This window comes from Phyllostomus hastatus, unplaced genomic scaffold (genome assembly GCF_019186645.2).
Source record: "Phyllostomus hastatus isolate PE091 unplaced genomic scaffold, TTU_PhHast_1.1 phas_contig_2, whole genome shotgun sequence".
Classification (NCBI taxonomy): domain Eukaryota; kingdom Metazoa; phylum Chordata; class Mammalia; order Chiroptera; family Phyllostomidae; genus Phyllostomus; species Phyllostomus hastatus.
In genome coordinates this window covers 1,709,646-1,723,070 of record NW_025333718.1, presented here as the reverse complement: position 1 = coordinate 1,723,070, position 13,425 = coordinate 1,709,646, and the positions used below count along the sequence as shown (strand labels likewise).

At 45.2% G+C, this 13,425-nt stretch overlaps 1 protein-coding gene across 1 annotated transcript in view; it reads left to right on the top strand.

Annotated features, from left to right (window-relative positions):
* Positions 1-391: 391 nt before the first annotated feature.
* The window catches only part of SH3RF3 (SH3 domain containing ring finger 3), a 473,665-nt gene continuing 460,631 nt past the window's right edge, over positions 392-13,425 (top strand). The window contains exon 1 of the mRNA XM_045835238.1: positions 392-2,176. Coding sequence (XP_045691194.1) covers positions 1,790-2,176 — 387 coding nt within the window. The 5' untranslated portion in view covers positions 392-1,789. The remainder of the gene's footprint in view (positions 2,177-13,425) is intronic.

The window sequence follows — 13,425 nt, the reverse complement described above, 5'->3', positions numbered from 1 at the left end:
CTTAGGCATGTTCTCGTTATTTAAACCTCAGATATTACTTTCTCTTTGAAAAGTTGAAAATAAAAGTTATACTTAAATTGACAAACCACAGTTTAGCCTGACTCCTAGGCGGGCCTGAACACCTCTTCTGACGTTGGCCCTGGCAACAACCTGGCTTCCTGGTGTGCTTCCCAAGGACTGCGGTTTATGCTGGAGATACAACAAACAGAATTCAGCCTCAGTGATTTCATAACTATAAGCCATTCCTTCCTCACAAGGGAATTCCCTTCCTGGGAGGGAATTCGGCCTGCTAACACAAAGTGGCCACGAGGGGGCAGCGCACTACAGGAAATCATGCAGTAGACCACCCCCCCGGACGAACTTCCCGGCTGCTCCGGGTCCTCCGTAAGTACTTCCGTTTCTCTGATGCTCGCTGAAGCCGGGCGTCGGGAAGAATTTTCCCTCTTTTGGGCCTCCCGAGGAGAAATTGCCGCGGGGTTCACGAGACCTCGCGGGGGAAGGGGGCGGGTGGCCGCACTGCGCTGGCCGTCAGGGGTGGGAGTAGGACGCTGAACCGAGTGCCCTGTGGAAAGGTGTCCGTCTGGCGGGCAGCAGCGCTAGCCTCCGGAATCCGCGACTCCAGACAGGGACCGCTGGGAGGAACCGGAGCTGACCCTGGGAACCCTTGCCAACTCCAGCGCCTTCCCCTTGGGCTTTGCGCGGTGTCTCCGCACCCACACCCTCAGCTGCGGGATTGTCACCTGTGCGCTCTGCCTGGAAAGGCTACTGGATCGCGAGCTCTCCAGAGAGTTATCGGGAAGGATGCTCAGGTGTTGGCTATGTCCCTAAGATGCTCGCCAGCATTGGCCAAGAAGACAGTCAGGATAACACCTACGAAACTTTCCTTTGTGGCAGTGTCGAGAGAAAATATCCCTGCTTGAGGCTCAAGGAACGCCGAAGGGAAGACTGGGATCTTCAGGAGGAGACAGGGCCCAGTCTGCGCAGAAAGGCAAGCACAGAGTTCCAGGGAACCCTGGAGGTGCCCTAAGGGGCGCCGCCATGCGCCCTGCTTGCTCGTCAGCTTCAGCGATCGTGACCTCCGCAGGCTCGCGGAGCACTTCTTTGCGGTGGAGGGAAGAGGAAGGATCCGGCTGAACCTGCTTCGGGCAGCGAATCGTAGGCGGGCCCTGGGTGCATGGAGATGTCGCGGGGGCGGTGGTGTGGCTGAGCAGCGGCGCAAGAAAGCGCTCACGCTGCTCCCCGGGGACTCAACTGGCTACTACCCGCACTTCTTTTGGTGGGGCTTCCGGCCTTGGGAGGCCACTTGGAGTGCAGAGCTCCCTGAGTGTTTTGGTGGGCAACTCCCTTAGAGCCTTGCGTGGGGCTGACACGCCGTGGTACAGGTGTAGTCGTTAGCCGCGGGCGCGCTATTCGGAGCACTGTATGATCCCTTTGGCCCGGAGCTAGCTTACGGGGCGTAGAACTCCAAGTACCCGCCAGGCAGACCTGTAGATGTGCTACTCTGCACCTCGGCGGCCGGAGCCCCAGGCCACCAGCCAGGGTGAAGGAAGTCCCGGCGGAGCCTGGCTTCCAGACTGTCGCCCGGGTGCCATCCTGATGGCTGCCTGAGGTGGGTCCAGCTCCGGCCCCGGGACCTAGACAGTTGCGCGTGGCTTCCGCCTCCCCTATGCTGCTCGGAGCGTCCTTGCTATGCGTATCCTAGGCCGCTGCCGTTGCTGCACAGACCGAGGGCGACAACGACAGGCCTGGCGGACTGCGGACCCTTACGGCCTCGGCTGCGGGCGAGGACATGGAAGAGTCGTCCCTGCTGGATCTTCTGGAGTGTTCCGTGTGCCTGGAGCGCTTGGATACCACGGCCAAGGTGCTGCCGTGTCAGCACACCTTCTGTCGCCACTGTCTGGAGAGCATCGTGCGCTCCCGTCAGGAGCTGCGCTGCCCGGAGTGCCGCGTCCTGGTGGGCTGCGGTGTGGAGGAGCTGCCCGCCAACATCCTGCTGGTGCGCTTGCTGGATGGCATCCGCCAGAGGCCTCGTGCTGTCCCGGACTCGAGGGTGGCCTCCAAGCTCGAGGGGGTCGGGAGCAGCACAGCCGGGAGCGCCCCGGGCTTACCAGATCTCTCTATGGAGGCGGGCAATCTGTGCGAGCTGGCGACTAGCAGGAGCGTTCCTCTGGCAAAGGTGGGTAGCCTTTTGGGCGCCGAGGGGTGTGTGCGTGTGTGTGTGCGCACGCGGGAGTGTGGAGAGCAGAGGTGTCTCCATAACGACCTTCTTCATGCTCTTCTTTCTTCTTTCCTTCAGAGACTTACCTCCGTGAGTGTAGCTCTTCAAGTTCTACTTGCCAACTTTTAGACACTGCGTCTACCCCCATCTGCTCCCTTTCCTTTGAACTTTTTGTCTGCGCCTGCCTTCCATCCATCCTCTCCCTTGGAATCTCTTTTCCCACCACCTGCACTTGCACTGTGGAGGCATGTGATCCCAGGGAAACTTATTATCTGTTTATATGAATGCCAACACCCCATCCTCCCAAGGAGTGAGCACGTCTTGTCCCTGGCTCACCTCTAGTCCCTCTGCTGGCTGGGGCTGTGCCCTCCTATTTTTCCAGAAACAGCCTTCTTCCTGTGGACCTTCAGACCAACCTTCTGCACACCTCCCCCTGCATGGGTAAAGTTAGTGCTTAATGTTCCCTGGGTTCTGGTCACAGGGAAGACTGGGCCTCCTGCCTGCAGGTCTAGCAAGGGAGGAATGAACAGAGGTGTGACCAGGGTTGGAAGAATCCAAGTTATGAACTCTGTTTAACAGGCGAGAAGAAGTTAATTTTTCAGGAGAAATGTTTGACCCATCCCTTCTTGGACTCCTTCTGTTGGAAGCCCTAGTCCTCTCTTGGGTCCTTAGGCAGTATTGCAGTCCCATGTGGGGTTTGGGGTTTTGTGTGTGTGTGTGTGTGTGTGTGTGTGTGCACAATTACATTTCATAGCATCCATTGCTTCTATTTCAGTTAAAGATCTTATTTTGAGGGTTTTGATTTGGTAGTGATTTGGTCTCAAAGCCTACTTCAATGTGTAATTTCACACCTTGTGTCACCTTGGGAACTGTTATGGGGTGGGGATAGCCCATGAGATGCTGGTGTGACAAGCAAGGTACCCATATCTAATATTTTCTTTAAATGTAGAAAAGCCTACTTAAAGTAAAAAATACATTGCTGATCTACTACAGTTACTCATTTTAGAGAACACAACTGTATTTCTGTATTTTTGACCATTTAAAGAGCTGGCAGTGCTTAAACCACTTACATAATCCTTCCAATGTGTATAATGCTGACATTCTGGGAAAACTGTGCCACCTGAATTGCTCAGTGCTGTGGCATCTGTGTGCTTAGGAACTTAAACCCTTGGATGTTGAGCTTTAAAGTTAAATGTCATACTTTGCCAAACTGGGTTTTCTCTGTGGATTAGGAAGAATGGGTAGTCAATAATAGATAAGGCATATTTGTACTTGGGATCACTGCTGAAGGGGAATTAAGTTTTCTTTGGTCTTGTTTGTGATTAAATTCAGTTACAAGTGTTAACAGATTTTCAAACTTTTCCTTTTTTTCTTTGCTGTTTTTATCTAAGGTATTATAATTAAAGGTCAGAGAAGTAAATGATTTTTGGAATGATGCTTTTAGAAAAACATTTTGATGACCATGTGTTTACAGATGCCCTCCCAGTTCATCTTATGGGAATTGCATTGGTAAGGAGGCAACCTCAGGTCTTGGAACTCTGTGGTTGCATTTGGAGCATTAAAAATATACGTCAAAGCAGTTGAACTTATAACTTTTAGTAGTGCCACTTAGGAACAGGAAATTAATTTTTTGTTGAGTGGATTTTGGGATAAATGATTGACTTTCTCTATAGGCACATGTAGCTCTCACTATGTTGATGCTTTCTGAGATTTAGGGAACTTTTGACCACATTAAAAAAAATCCTCACCTGAGGATATGTTTATTACTTTTAGAGAGAGAGAGGAAGGGTGAGAGGAGAGGAAAGAGGGAGGAAGGGGGGGGTGGTGGAGAGAGAGGGATAGTGGCCTCCTGTACTCCCCTGACTGGGAATTGAACCTGCAAACTATTGGTGTGCTGGATGACGTTCCAACCAACTTATCCACCTGGACAGAGTTTGTCCACATTTTCTTTCTTTCTATTTGTTGTGTTAACGAAGTGTGACCTCCAGTCCTTTCTTCTTTGCAGGCCCACAGCAGTAAAGACTAAGTTTGGGTTCTATGAAGAGTCTGAATTAAATCAATCTTATATATGATTACCTTCAAAGAGGAAAAAGTAAAGCTTTCTATTCACTAATTTTTAGCAGTCAGTGGGAATCTTCTTGGGCAACTGGAAGTCCTGCATGAAATGTTTTACATCACGCAAGCCTATAATTTTGGCAGGCAGACTTCAGCTGAAAATTATACTTCCAAATAGGCTTTCGGTATTCTGTCCATTGGATTGCTGATAGCAAAGCTGAATGCTGGTTATTGCTGCATGTTGCTTAATAGATGGGCACTCATGTTATTACTTGGCAAATACCATGTATACTTTAGTAGTGGGTAACGGTAAATATAGTCATCCCTCACTATATCGCAGTTCACTTATTGCGGCTTCACTGTATCGCGATAAGTGAACCACGATATAGCGAGGGATGACTGTACACTTCACTGGTGAGTACCCATATAGAATTTTATATGTTGTTAAAATTATGTAGATTTAAGAGCATAGAAAGTGTTTAAGAGCATATGAAGTGTTTATAAGAGTGTGGGAAAGGTTAATGAGAGAGTGGGAAAGGTTTATAGGAGTGTGGGAAGGGTTTATAAAGCTTTAAAATATATATAAATAATAAAATAAAAGGCCACTACTTCTCGGATTTTCACCTATCACAGGGGTCTCTGGGACGTAACCCCCACGATAGGTGAGGGATCACTGTATAAGACAGTCCCCTATTTTCCCAGTGAGAAGCTCCTTAATAAACCTTTTGGACTATTTGGGATATGTAAACTTTTTGGGAATGTAGATAAATATCTGCTTAATTGATTGTTAATGTAGTTACAGTTAGACATTGGGGATGAATCAGGTATAAAATGTATTAATTCCTGTTTGGTTCATGAAACGGTTTTTTTTCCACACTCTTCACTAATTTTCATCAGGGTTTTGGTTATCACAGAGTCATGTGGAATCCTCTGACCTGGTTAGCAGAGCCTCTCGCTTTCACCTGGAAATTTTATACCAAGTTACAAGTACCCACTGCCTAAGGTTAGGACTGTTGATATCTTCATTTGCCTGTTTGGCAAATAGTTGTCAGGTGTTGCTTCTTAAAGTGATCTTTAAAAACTCCTGTTTTAACAGCAGTGTCTAACCATTGCAATTGCTAAAAATGTGTGATAAGTCTGTCAGCCTATTTGGGTTTTGTTTTGTTTTGTTTTGTTTTTAGTTTTGCAAGGTGACCCATTTAATACCTCTAAGGAGCATTGATCAAGATGTTTCAGGGTAACATGTTTTTCTAAAAGAGTTTTGTGGTTCCAAATTCAGTGATTCAAATAGTATAGGTACTTCTTAATATATTCTAATGAGGATTCTAATATAAGAAAACTCCAACTTTTTCTGAGTGATTTTTTTTAAAAACATCCCTTGTGTTTTATTTGGGGATACACAGAATTTACTATGTACCTATACTGTGCCAGACACCATTCATTCTAAGTGAACTGGGTGGGACATGGGCTCTCTTTATGGAGCTGACGTTAAGGGTTGGAAGCCATTCCACTCTCCGCTTTCAGGTGGTTTCTGTCAATCAGTGTCAATCCACTGACCTAATGAAGGTTGGGAGTAGGCATTATTACAAATTAACTATAGAAAGCTTGGGTAATGCTTTGATGATATAAAACATGGGCATTACAGCCTAATTAGGTTGTATGTATTATGTATTTTGTAGTAAGTACTTCAGGACATGTTTAAATTGGAAATGTCTTCTGTATCTTTTAGCCACTGTGAGTGAGACCCAGTAATGGGAAAAGTCAAATAAATAGGAGTACCTTACAAGTGATCTGTAGCAAATATTTTATAAACATACAAGGTCTGCTCAGAAGGTATCTGGCCATGTAAAATGAAAAATGGAGACATTTATTGAAGAATACACAAGATACAAGAAACATTGTACACATGAAACATTGCTCAGTCAGTTCCCTTCAGAGTAGGTACCTTGGGATCTCACATACTTCTCCCAATTGCCATCAGCTGCCCCATCATATTTTCCTGAATCTCATCAATGGTCTGAAATCTCTTCCCTTTATAAGGTGATTTTAGTTTGGGAAAAAGTCAGAAGTCACAGGGCCTTACACTGGGCTGTAATGGGGCTTAATCACCAAAACCCCTGCACTAGATGACGTGTGTTATATGAGTGGGCAAATTGCTGTGATGAAGCTACCAATCACCAGTTGCCCACAGCTGTGGCCTTCTGAGTCATTCAAATAGTTTCTGGATGAATGTTCAAGCTTCATGCAAAATTTGATGCAGATTTGTTGCTCTAGTCGCTCAGTCATTTTGGATGTGATGGTCACATGTTACATATGCTCACTAATGGGCATCTACCACCCCCAGCAATTAATACAGTGAAGTTGTCATTGTTCACACATACGAATTCTGGTCCACTCTCCTTGGCTGCCAGGTTACATCGATGTTATGCAAACAGTTCTTATATTAACAATGGCTGGACTCTTTCTGGACAGGCCTTGTACATATGCAATTTTCTGGATGCAGGGCTAAGGACTTTTCTTTGAGTTCTACCAACTAATGGTTGTTGCTGCCAATTCACTGCCAATAGGAATCCCCAATTTGGTGTGCAGTGAAGAAGGAAACTTTATTCAGTGTAAAATAGAGGTGTCAAACTCATTTTCACCGGGGACCACATCAGCCTTGTGGTTGCCTTCAAGGGGTCAAATGTAATTTTAGGACTGTATAGATGTAACTACTCCTTAATTAAGGACAAGGAGCTTGGTGCTGCCGCTGGGTAGAAGCAAGGTGCTGGGCCAGATAAAACAAGGTGGAGGGCTGGCTTCAGCCCGCAGGCCTTGTGTTTGCCACCTGTGGTATAAAACATCAATGGTGATACAGTTCAGCTGTGAAAAGAGCATGGTCATAAGGTGGCCTCCGGGGCCAGGCCTCTCTTCAGCTAGGCAGCTCAGTTCTGGTCTGGTGTACTCCACTCTGGTCTGCTCCACTGTGCTCTGCCCTAGTGATATGCCTTCATGTTTCAGCTTTAGCCAGGGAAACACAAGGCTGCACTCTTTAGTCTTTGGTGGAAAGGGAAAATGCACTCTCTGACTGAAAGGGGAGCTGGCTTATATAGAGAGAAATCCCCGCTTCTGGTGCCTAATAGGTCTATCCTCATGCAAATGAGGACTGCAAATCCTTGCAGTTTGATTGGTCCAAAAGACTGCCCTCACTGGTAAGAATGGAGCTGCTCTGATTTGTTGTGAAGATGTTAATGGGGATATAGCTGCACAAATTCAATTGGAAGGGGAAGCCTCAGTCCTGTTCGTTGAAATAGGATTCCAGGAACTGCTCAAGGGCTGACTCAGATGGCAGAAACATGGTATAAGAAGGTGGTTCTGTGCAGGCTTTTCCTTGAAGGGCAATTTGCATGTAAAAAATTGTACTTCATGTGCAATATGACTGCTAGGCTATGTCTTTGTTTTGTTTTTAATTTAAACCCAGTTAAACCACCAGGAGCCCTTCTTGGTAGGCATCTTCTTCCTCAGGGTCCACAGTTCCAAATTTGCATTCCAGCTTAAACTGCAGCCACAATTTATGATTTTCTATTTGTTTCTTTCATATGGACTGAGAACTAAAAGAATCTTTAAAAATTCTGAGTGGCGTACCTTCTGGATTTAAATAAACCCCCTTCAATATTTTATGTTTTTGTTCATGCCTAATTTCAGTTTTAAAGTAGTCTGTCTTTGGTGAATCTTTTCTTAGCGGCCACCATGGTTTTCCAAGGAGTCGGTAGTTTTTTTTGCATTCAGATGTCTTTGGTTTGCATAGTATTTAACTCAAGTTTATATTTGCTCTTGTGAGTACCATTGCATAAACATGGTTGTGAATCATGACAATGGATTCCTGGTAAGCACAGGCCTCCCTGAGCAGGAGTGATGTCCTGGATGGCAGTTGGCCATGCTTCTGCCTTCTGTGGGGATGGATGTCTTATGGAAGAAGTGGAGTGTTGGCAAGTCCAGCAGGTCAGCTAGCTGAGGCCAGTGTAGAGAATGTCTGTGGTGTCTGGAAGCAAATTAACATGTTCTTTAGTTGTCAGCAATTGAACAGCTTATGCTTGAGATCTGTATTTTAACAATTTCTGAGAGCCTACCATATGCTTGACACTTTGACACATATTGCTTTATCAGAAGGTCACAATAATCCTGTAAAGTGGGACACAGTTACTACTTGGAGACCTTTAGAAATTGGTATATGGACAAAGTGGCAAAGTGAGAGCCAGGAAGTGATTGGGTAGGAGGTGATCTCAGGCTCTCTTCCCTTGCCCTTTGTCTTCTGCTTGGCAGTGTCTGGTGTTTTGTTGTGTTTGGTCTTGGATGTAATAGGACTCCAGAGTAAAAGGCCCAGTGCCGGAAAGCCTTCACAAAAAGCCAGACAGCTTACAGGATAGCAGACAACTGGTTGACTTGTGGTCACTGTGATGACAAGGGGCAGACACTGGCCTTTGAAGACATGACAGATGAGTCACAGCAAAGTCTTTTTTAGACCTGTTTTCAAGAGACCCTGTGGGTATGGAAGTAACACCCCTGAGACTCACAGTAGCATTGTGTTTCAGTTTGTGGCAGTGAATAATCTAAAGTTAATACTCATTGAGTGCCTACTATGTTCCAGGTGTTCAGTGGGTGTCTGCTGTGTGCCAGGGGTTGAGTGTACATCATTTAAGTGTATCTTATCCATTTTCTACTACAGCTCAGCCAGGTAGCTAGTCACATAGGTGGGGAAGCTGAGACCCCAAGGTTTTCTTGCTTAGTGCCAAACAATTACCAGGGATACATTTGAGAGATAGACGTCAGATTGACAGATGAACTGAATTTGTGGTTAGAGGAGTCTTCTTGCTCTGTAACAAATCCAGTTAATTAAAAACTAAGGTTCCAAATTTAAGTAGCACCAACCTGTGGATGCAGTCTGCCCATGGCTGCAGATGCTTTTCCAGTTTAATAAATCCAGCTTATAAATCCAGGATGTGAGTCTCAGAGCATTGTGGTCCTGAGAAAAGAGCATCATATCAGTTATGGCTTTGAGGGCAAGTTATAGCAGCCTTATGCAGGTGATGTGAGCAGACAATGTGGAGGTAGGCAGGATGGATTTTCCAAGTGGTGCCATTCTGTCCTCAGGAATGCATACTCATCTGTCCTTCTGCTCTGCCACCTTGTGGGACTCACCTTTAGCCACAACCACTGGGCCTCAAGATATCATATCCTCAAGACAATACTTATCAGCAGAGAAAGAAGGGTTTCTTTCCCTAGCATTTACTTTCCAAGTTGGTGAGCAAACTGTGACTTGGCTATGCTCACGCATGTCCCCTCATGCCTGAGGCCAGTGTTGCATTCTAGACTGGTGCCTGGACCAGCTGCAGCTCAGCCAGGGCCCTGGGACACAGAATGGGCATCCCCCATGCATGTGGCTGCAGACAGGGAACGTCCCTGGGCTTAGCGAAGTCCTGTGAGGAAAGAGGGCAAGAGATGGGGCTTGGTGTGTGGCCAAAGTTGCATGGTGGTTGGGAGTCCCAGCACAGTTTTAATCCCGACTTTCTCACCATCTGCCCCTAGCTTTTCTGAGCCTTCTGTTCAATGAGTTAGGGTCTTTACTTGTTTCATTGGATGAAGAAGGTTAATGTACATGGAGTGCCTAGCACACATAAGTGGCCATTATTTCAGTGACTATTACTAACATCAAAATCTGGAATTCTTGTATCACCAATTGGGCATACTTCACAGGGCCACCTTACTGCTAGTGGATTCATTTGTATGGTATCCTAGGAAGGGTATGTGTGGATGTGTGTGTGTGTAATCTGATACCATGCTTTGCCTTTAGATTCCAAGTTGGCCTGTGTTATTGTGACTGGGTTGTTGAGCATCAATGGACATCTAAGCCAAGTGCTTGAACCTGTTTGTTTCACCTTTTAAATTGCTTTCAAATTTATCTTTGTTATCTGATCACTATAAGTTTCATTAATGTAAAAAAAAGTATAAACTATAACCTGTTTTTAAAATGCAGCAGAGGAGAAGAGAAGGATAGCTCTCAGTTGCAGATTTAGCTGGTTGAAGGTTCTCCTGAAGCACAGTGCATCTCTTCCATTTGCTTGGCACAGTTGCTTGTCCACAACTGCTTGGATTATGCTGTTTGGTGCACTTGAGCTGAGTGCATTTACATCCAGTTTTTCCTTCATTCTGGCTTTCAGAGCCCACTTGCTTACTGGAGTGTGGTGAAATTGGGTCTCAATTATAGAGTTGTTTCAAGTGTGTGTTTCAGTTCAATCTGTAGTTAATCTTTATTTTTTCATAGTTAACATACTCTTTTTCATGGCATAGTCTTGAAATAAAACATCAGAAGGCTTTAGTTAAGGGAAAAATGATCTTTATTCCATCACTTGAAGTGGCTAGGTCACTTTTTATCAGGTTAGATGAATTAGAAATGCATGCTTGATATATGTTATGCTGGAAATCTAATTAATCATAAAAGACTAAGGTGTCAAACTGAAGGTGTTGGCAGTGATGAATAGTTTAAAAATTGTTCTGGCATGCCACAATGTGGGTGCCCCTTTCCCATTATTCCCACAATGGATTTAGAATAAAGAAGTGCATCAAATGGTAGCACAATTTGGATTCTACTCACAGATTGCTGCCTTCTTTAAATTTGCCTTTAGCCATTGATGACTTACTGACATTTAGAGATCATTGGTCCTTTGGGAGATCAGAAAGAGGAGTGGCTTGGTGGCTTGTTTCTCTACTCTGCCGTAAGTGTTTATGTTGTTAACTGTTACAGTGCTTATCTGTAAATAAGATATTATATTTACATTTCTGCTTATCAGAATGTGCATGTAATGCTCATGTGAATTTATATGAGTTTAAACGAATTAGGATTCAAGTTGGTAGAAATGGTGGAGTGGCTATCATGTCTGGAGCCAAGGGCATTGAGAACAGGATAGCAAGTTTTCCACAACACTCAAACATGGGAGATCCCCAGGAGTACCAGGGATCATAGCCAGGCTGTTACACAGTGGTTCAGTAAATAGGATAGGGATGCATTCCTTCCTTCTGCTTTACTGAATACGTGTTTGAGTACCTACTATATACCAGGCACTACAACGAGTACTTGGTATAAAAATGATGTCAGTCTTTAGAAAGTGGCCCAACAATTGGCTGCCACCTTGTCAGCAACCAGAGCACCAAGCTCATGTTTAAAACAGCATTGAAGTCCTGGGAGTAACAGCCATTGTGTGTTCTTGGACATGCTTTCATTTCTACTACACACAGAATTGAAGCACCACCACCTTATCCCTATGTGTATTTTAAACATTTCTATATAAGTAATAAATATTTACTGTTTACAAATAAACCTTTGGACTTCTTAGCTTTGATGCTCATATTTCAAATTCTAGATAACTTAAAAATTGCACCTATTTCCTTTACCAAGCCTGGCCAATGGTAATAAAAGCCAGATGGGTTTGTGTGAGATGAGGCATGCAGCCTGTGCTAAATTAACATCACCTGAAACACAACCAGTGTGATTCATGGTGTCTGTGGGTTAGTTTTCTCATGAGCAATGATTGCCTCAAGTATGTAGTCTACCCATGTTCAGAATGAGAGTAGATACTCCTGAAGCAAGGGCAGCCTTCTGATTTGGCTGCATAGCAGCCCTCTGTGCCTTCTAGAACTGAATTTATATTGTATGGTTCTTACGGATTTGGGATACCTTTCTGGTGTCACCTTTGCACACATTATGGTAGCAGTTTTCCTGGAGTTATTTCCTCCAACATCTCAAATGAGGTGACAGATCCTGGATTCTGAGGAGGACTTGCACCATGTGTCAAACCTCATGGGTTAACACACCTGGCAGGTATCAGTAGCCTTTCAACATGATTGTAGCTCTTCAACTTCCCTATTAGCCCTTCACCGAAGATGGTATGCCCTTCCCTTCTGTGTGACTCAGAGCTGTGTGGATGAGGGCCAGCCACTGGCAGCACTGTTGGTGTTGGATGTATGTGCTCTGTACTCATAGGCCTGTGGAGACTGTCTTTCTCAAATACAGCTGCTGTAAAGAAACTGAGTGCTTTATTGACCAGAGATAGTGATTCATAAAATGTTGAAACAATGACAAGACTGGGGTGCAGAGTATAGGACGGGTCCCCTCCATCCTACTGCCTAGTACCTAGTTGGTTCTCAAATACAGTAAGTATTCATGCTTCTCTAAGGGCGTGAGCTCCTCTGTGCCAGCATCAGCCACCAACTGCCGCATTGAATTTGCCCTTTGTGAACCATGGTTCTGTTTAAGATCACTTTACATACTGATGTGCATCTGTATTCACCAAACTTCAGCAATTTCTCACATTTTTAATTTAGGTATTGTGGGAAATAGAATTTCTTTTGTTTCTTTCAGCACATGTATCCTACACAGGGTTAATGGCTGGTCTGTGAAGTGTGGTTGATATTAACTATAGCATTTCCTGGGTGTCTCCAAACCAATCAGTGCATCAGCTTTAACCAGCAAGCACCTACAGTCTGGGATACCAGTTTTCCACTTAAAGCTTACTTGGTACAAACAACCTCATGGGCTTAGAGACTCTTCTGTAAGCCCCAGCTGTTCATCTGGGGTTGTCCATCTGAACAACCCCTAAAATATCCATGACAGCCAGGCTTTCTGTGGGTGGTGCTGGGGGCCAAGGGGACTCATACCCGCCCCCCCGCCCCTGCTTAGGACATCTGGGGAGTTAGGTGGCTTCTGGGTTGGAATGGGCAACTTGCATCATCCGTATTGAAGTGATCAGTCTACACCAGGTTGGTGATCCAGGTCCCTGTCAACTTTGTTGAGGTGACAACCCAACAATCCTGAGCCAAAATCTTTGCACAGCCCTTTCTTTTCTCTCTCTTCTTCAGTGAATTTTCTGATTCCATTTTTATTTCTTCATGCTGTTTTCAGTGTTCTCTCTTCACTCTTCACTTCAGTGGGTGGTGTGTTTTCCTGACAATTGTTGCTTTGTTGGCCCTTTAAAGTTTGGATCAGCTGGCTTCCAGGAGGCAACAGTAAGTCATCTTGCCTCAGTTCCTCTTTCTCCAGCTTTCTGAAGGCTTAATAGCATTCTTTTCACCATACTGAGAATGCCTCATAGAAGGGGGACTGAGTGCTCTGCAGCATT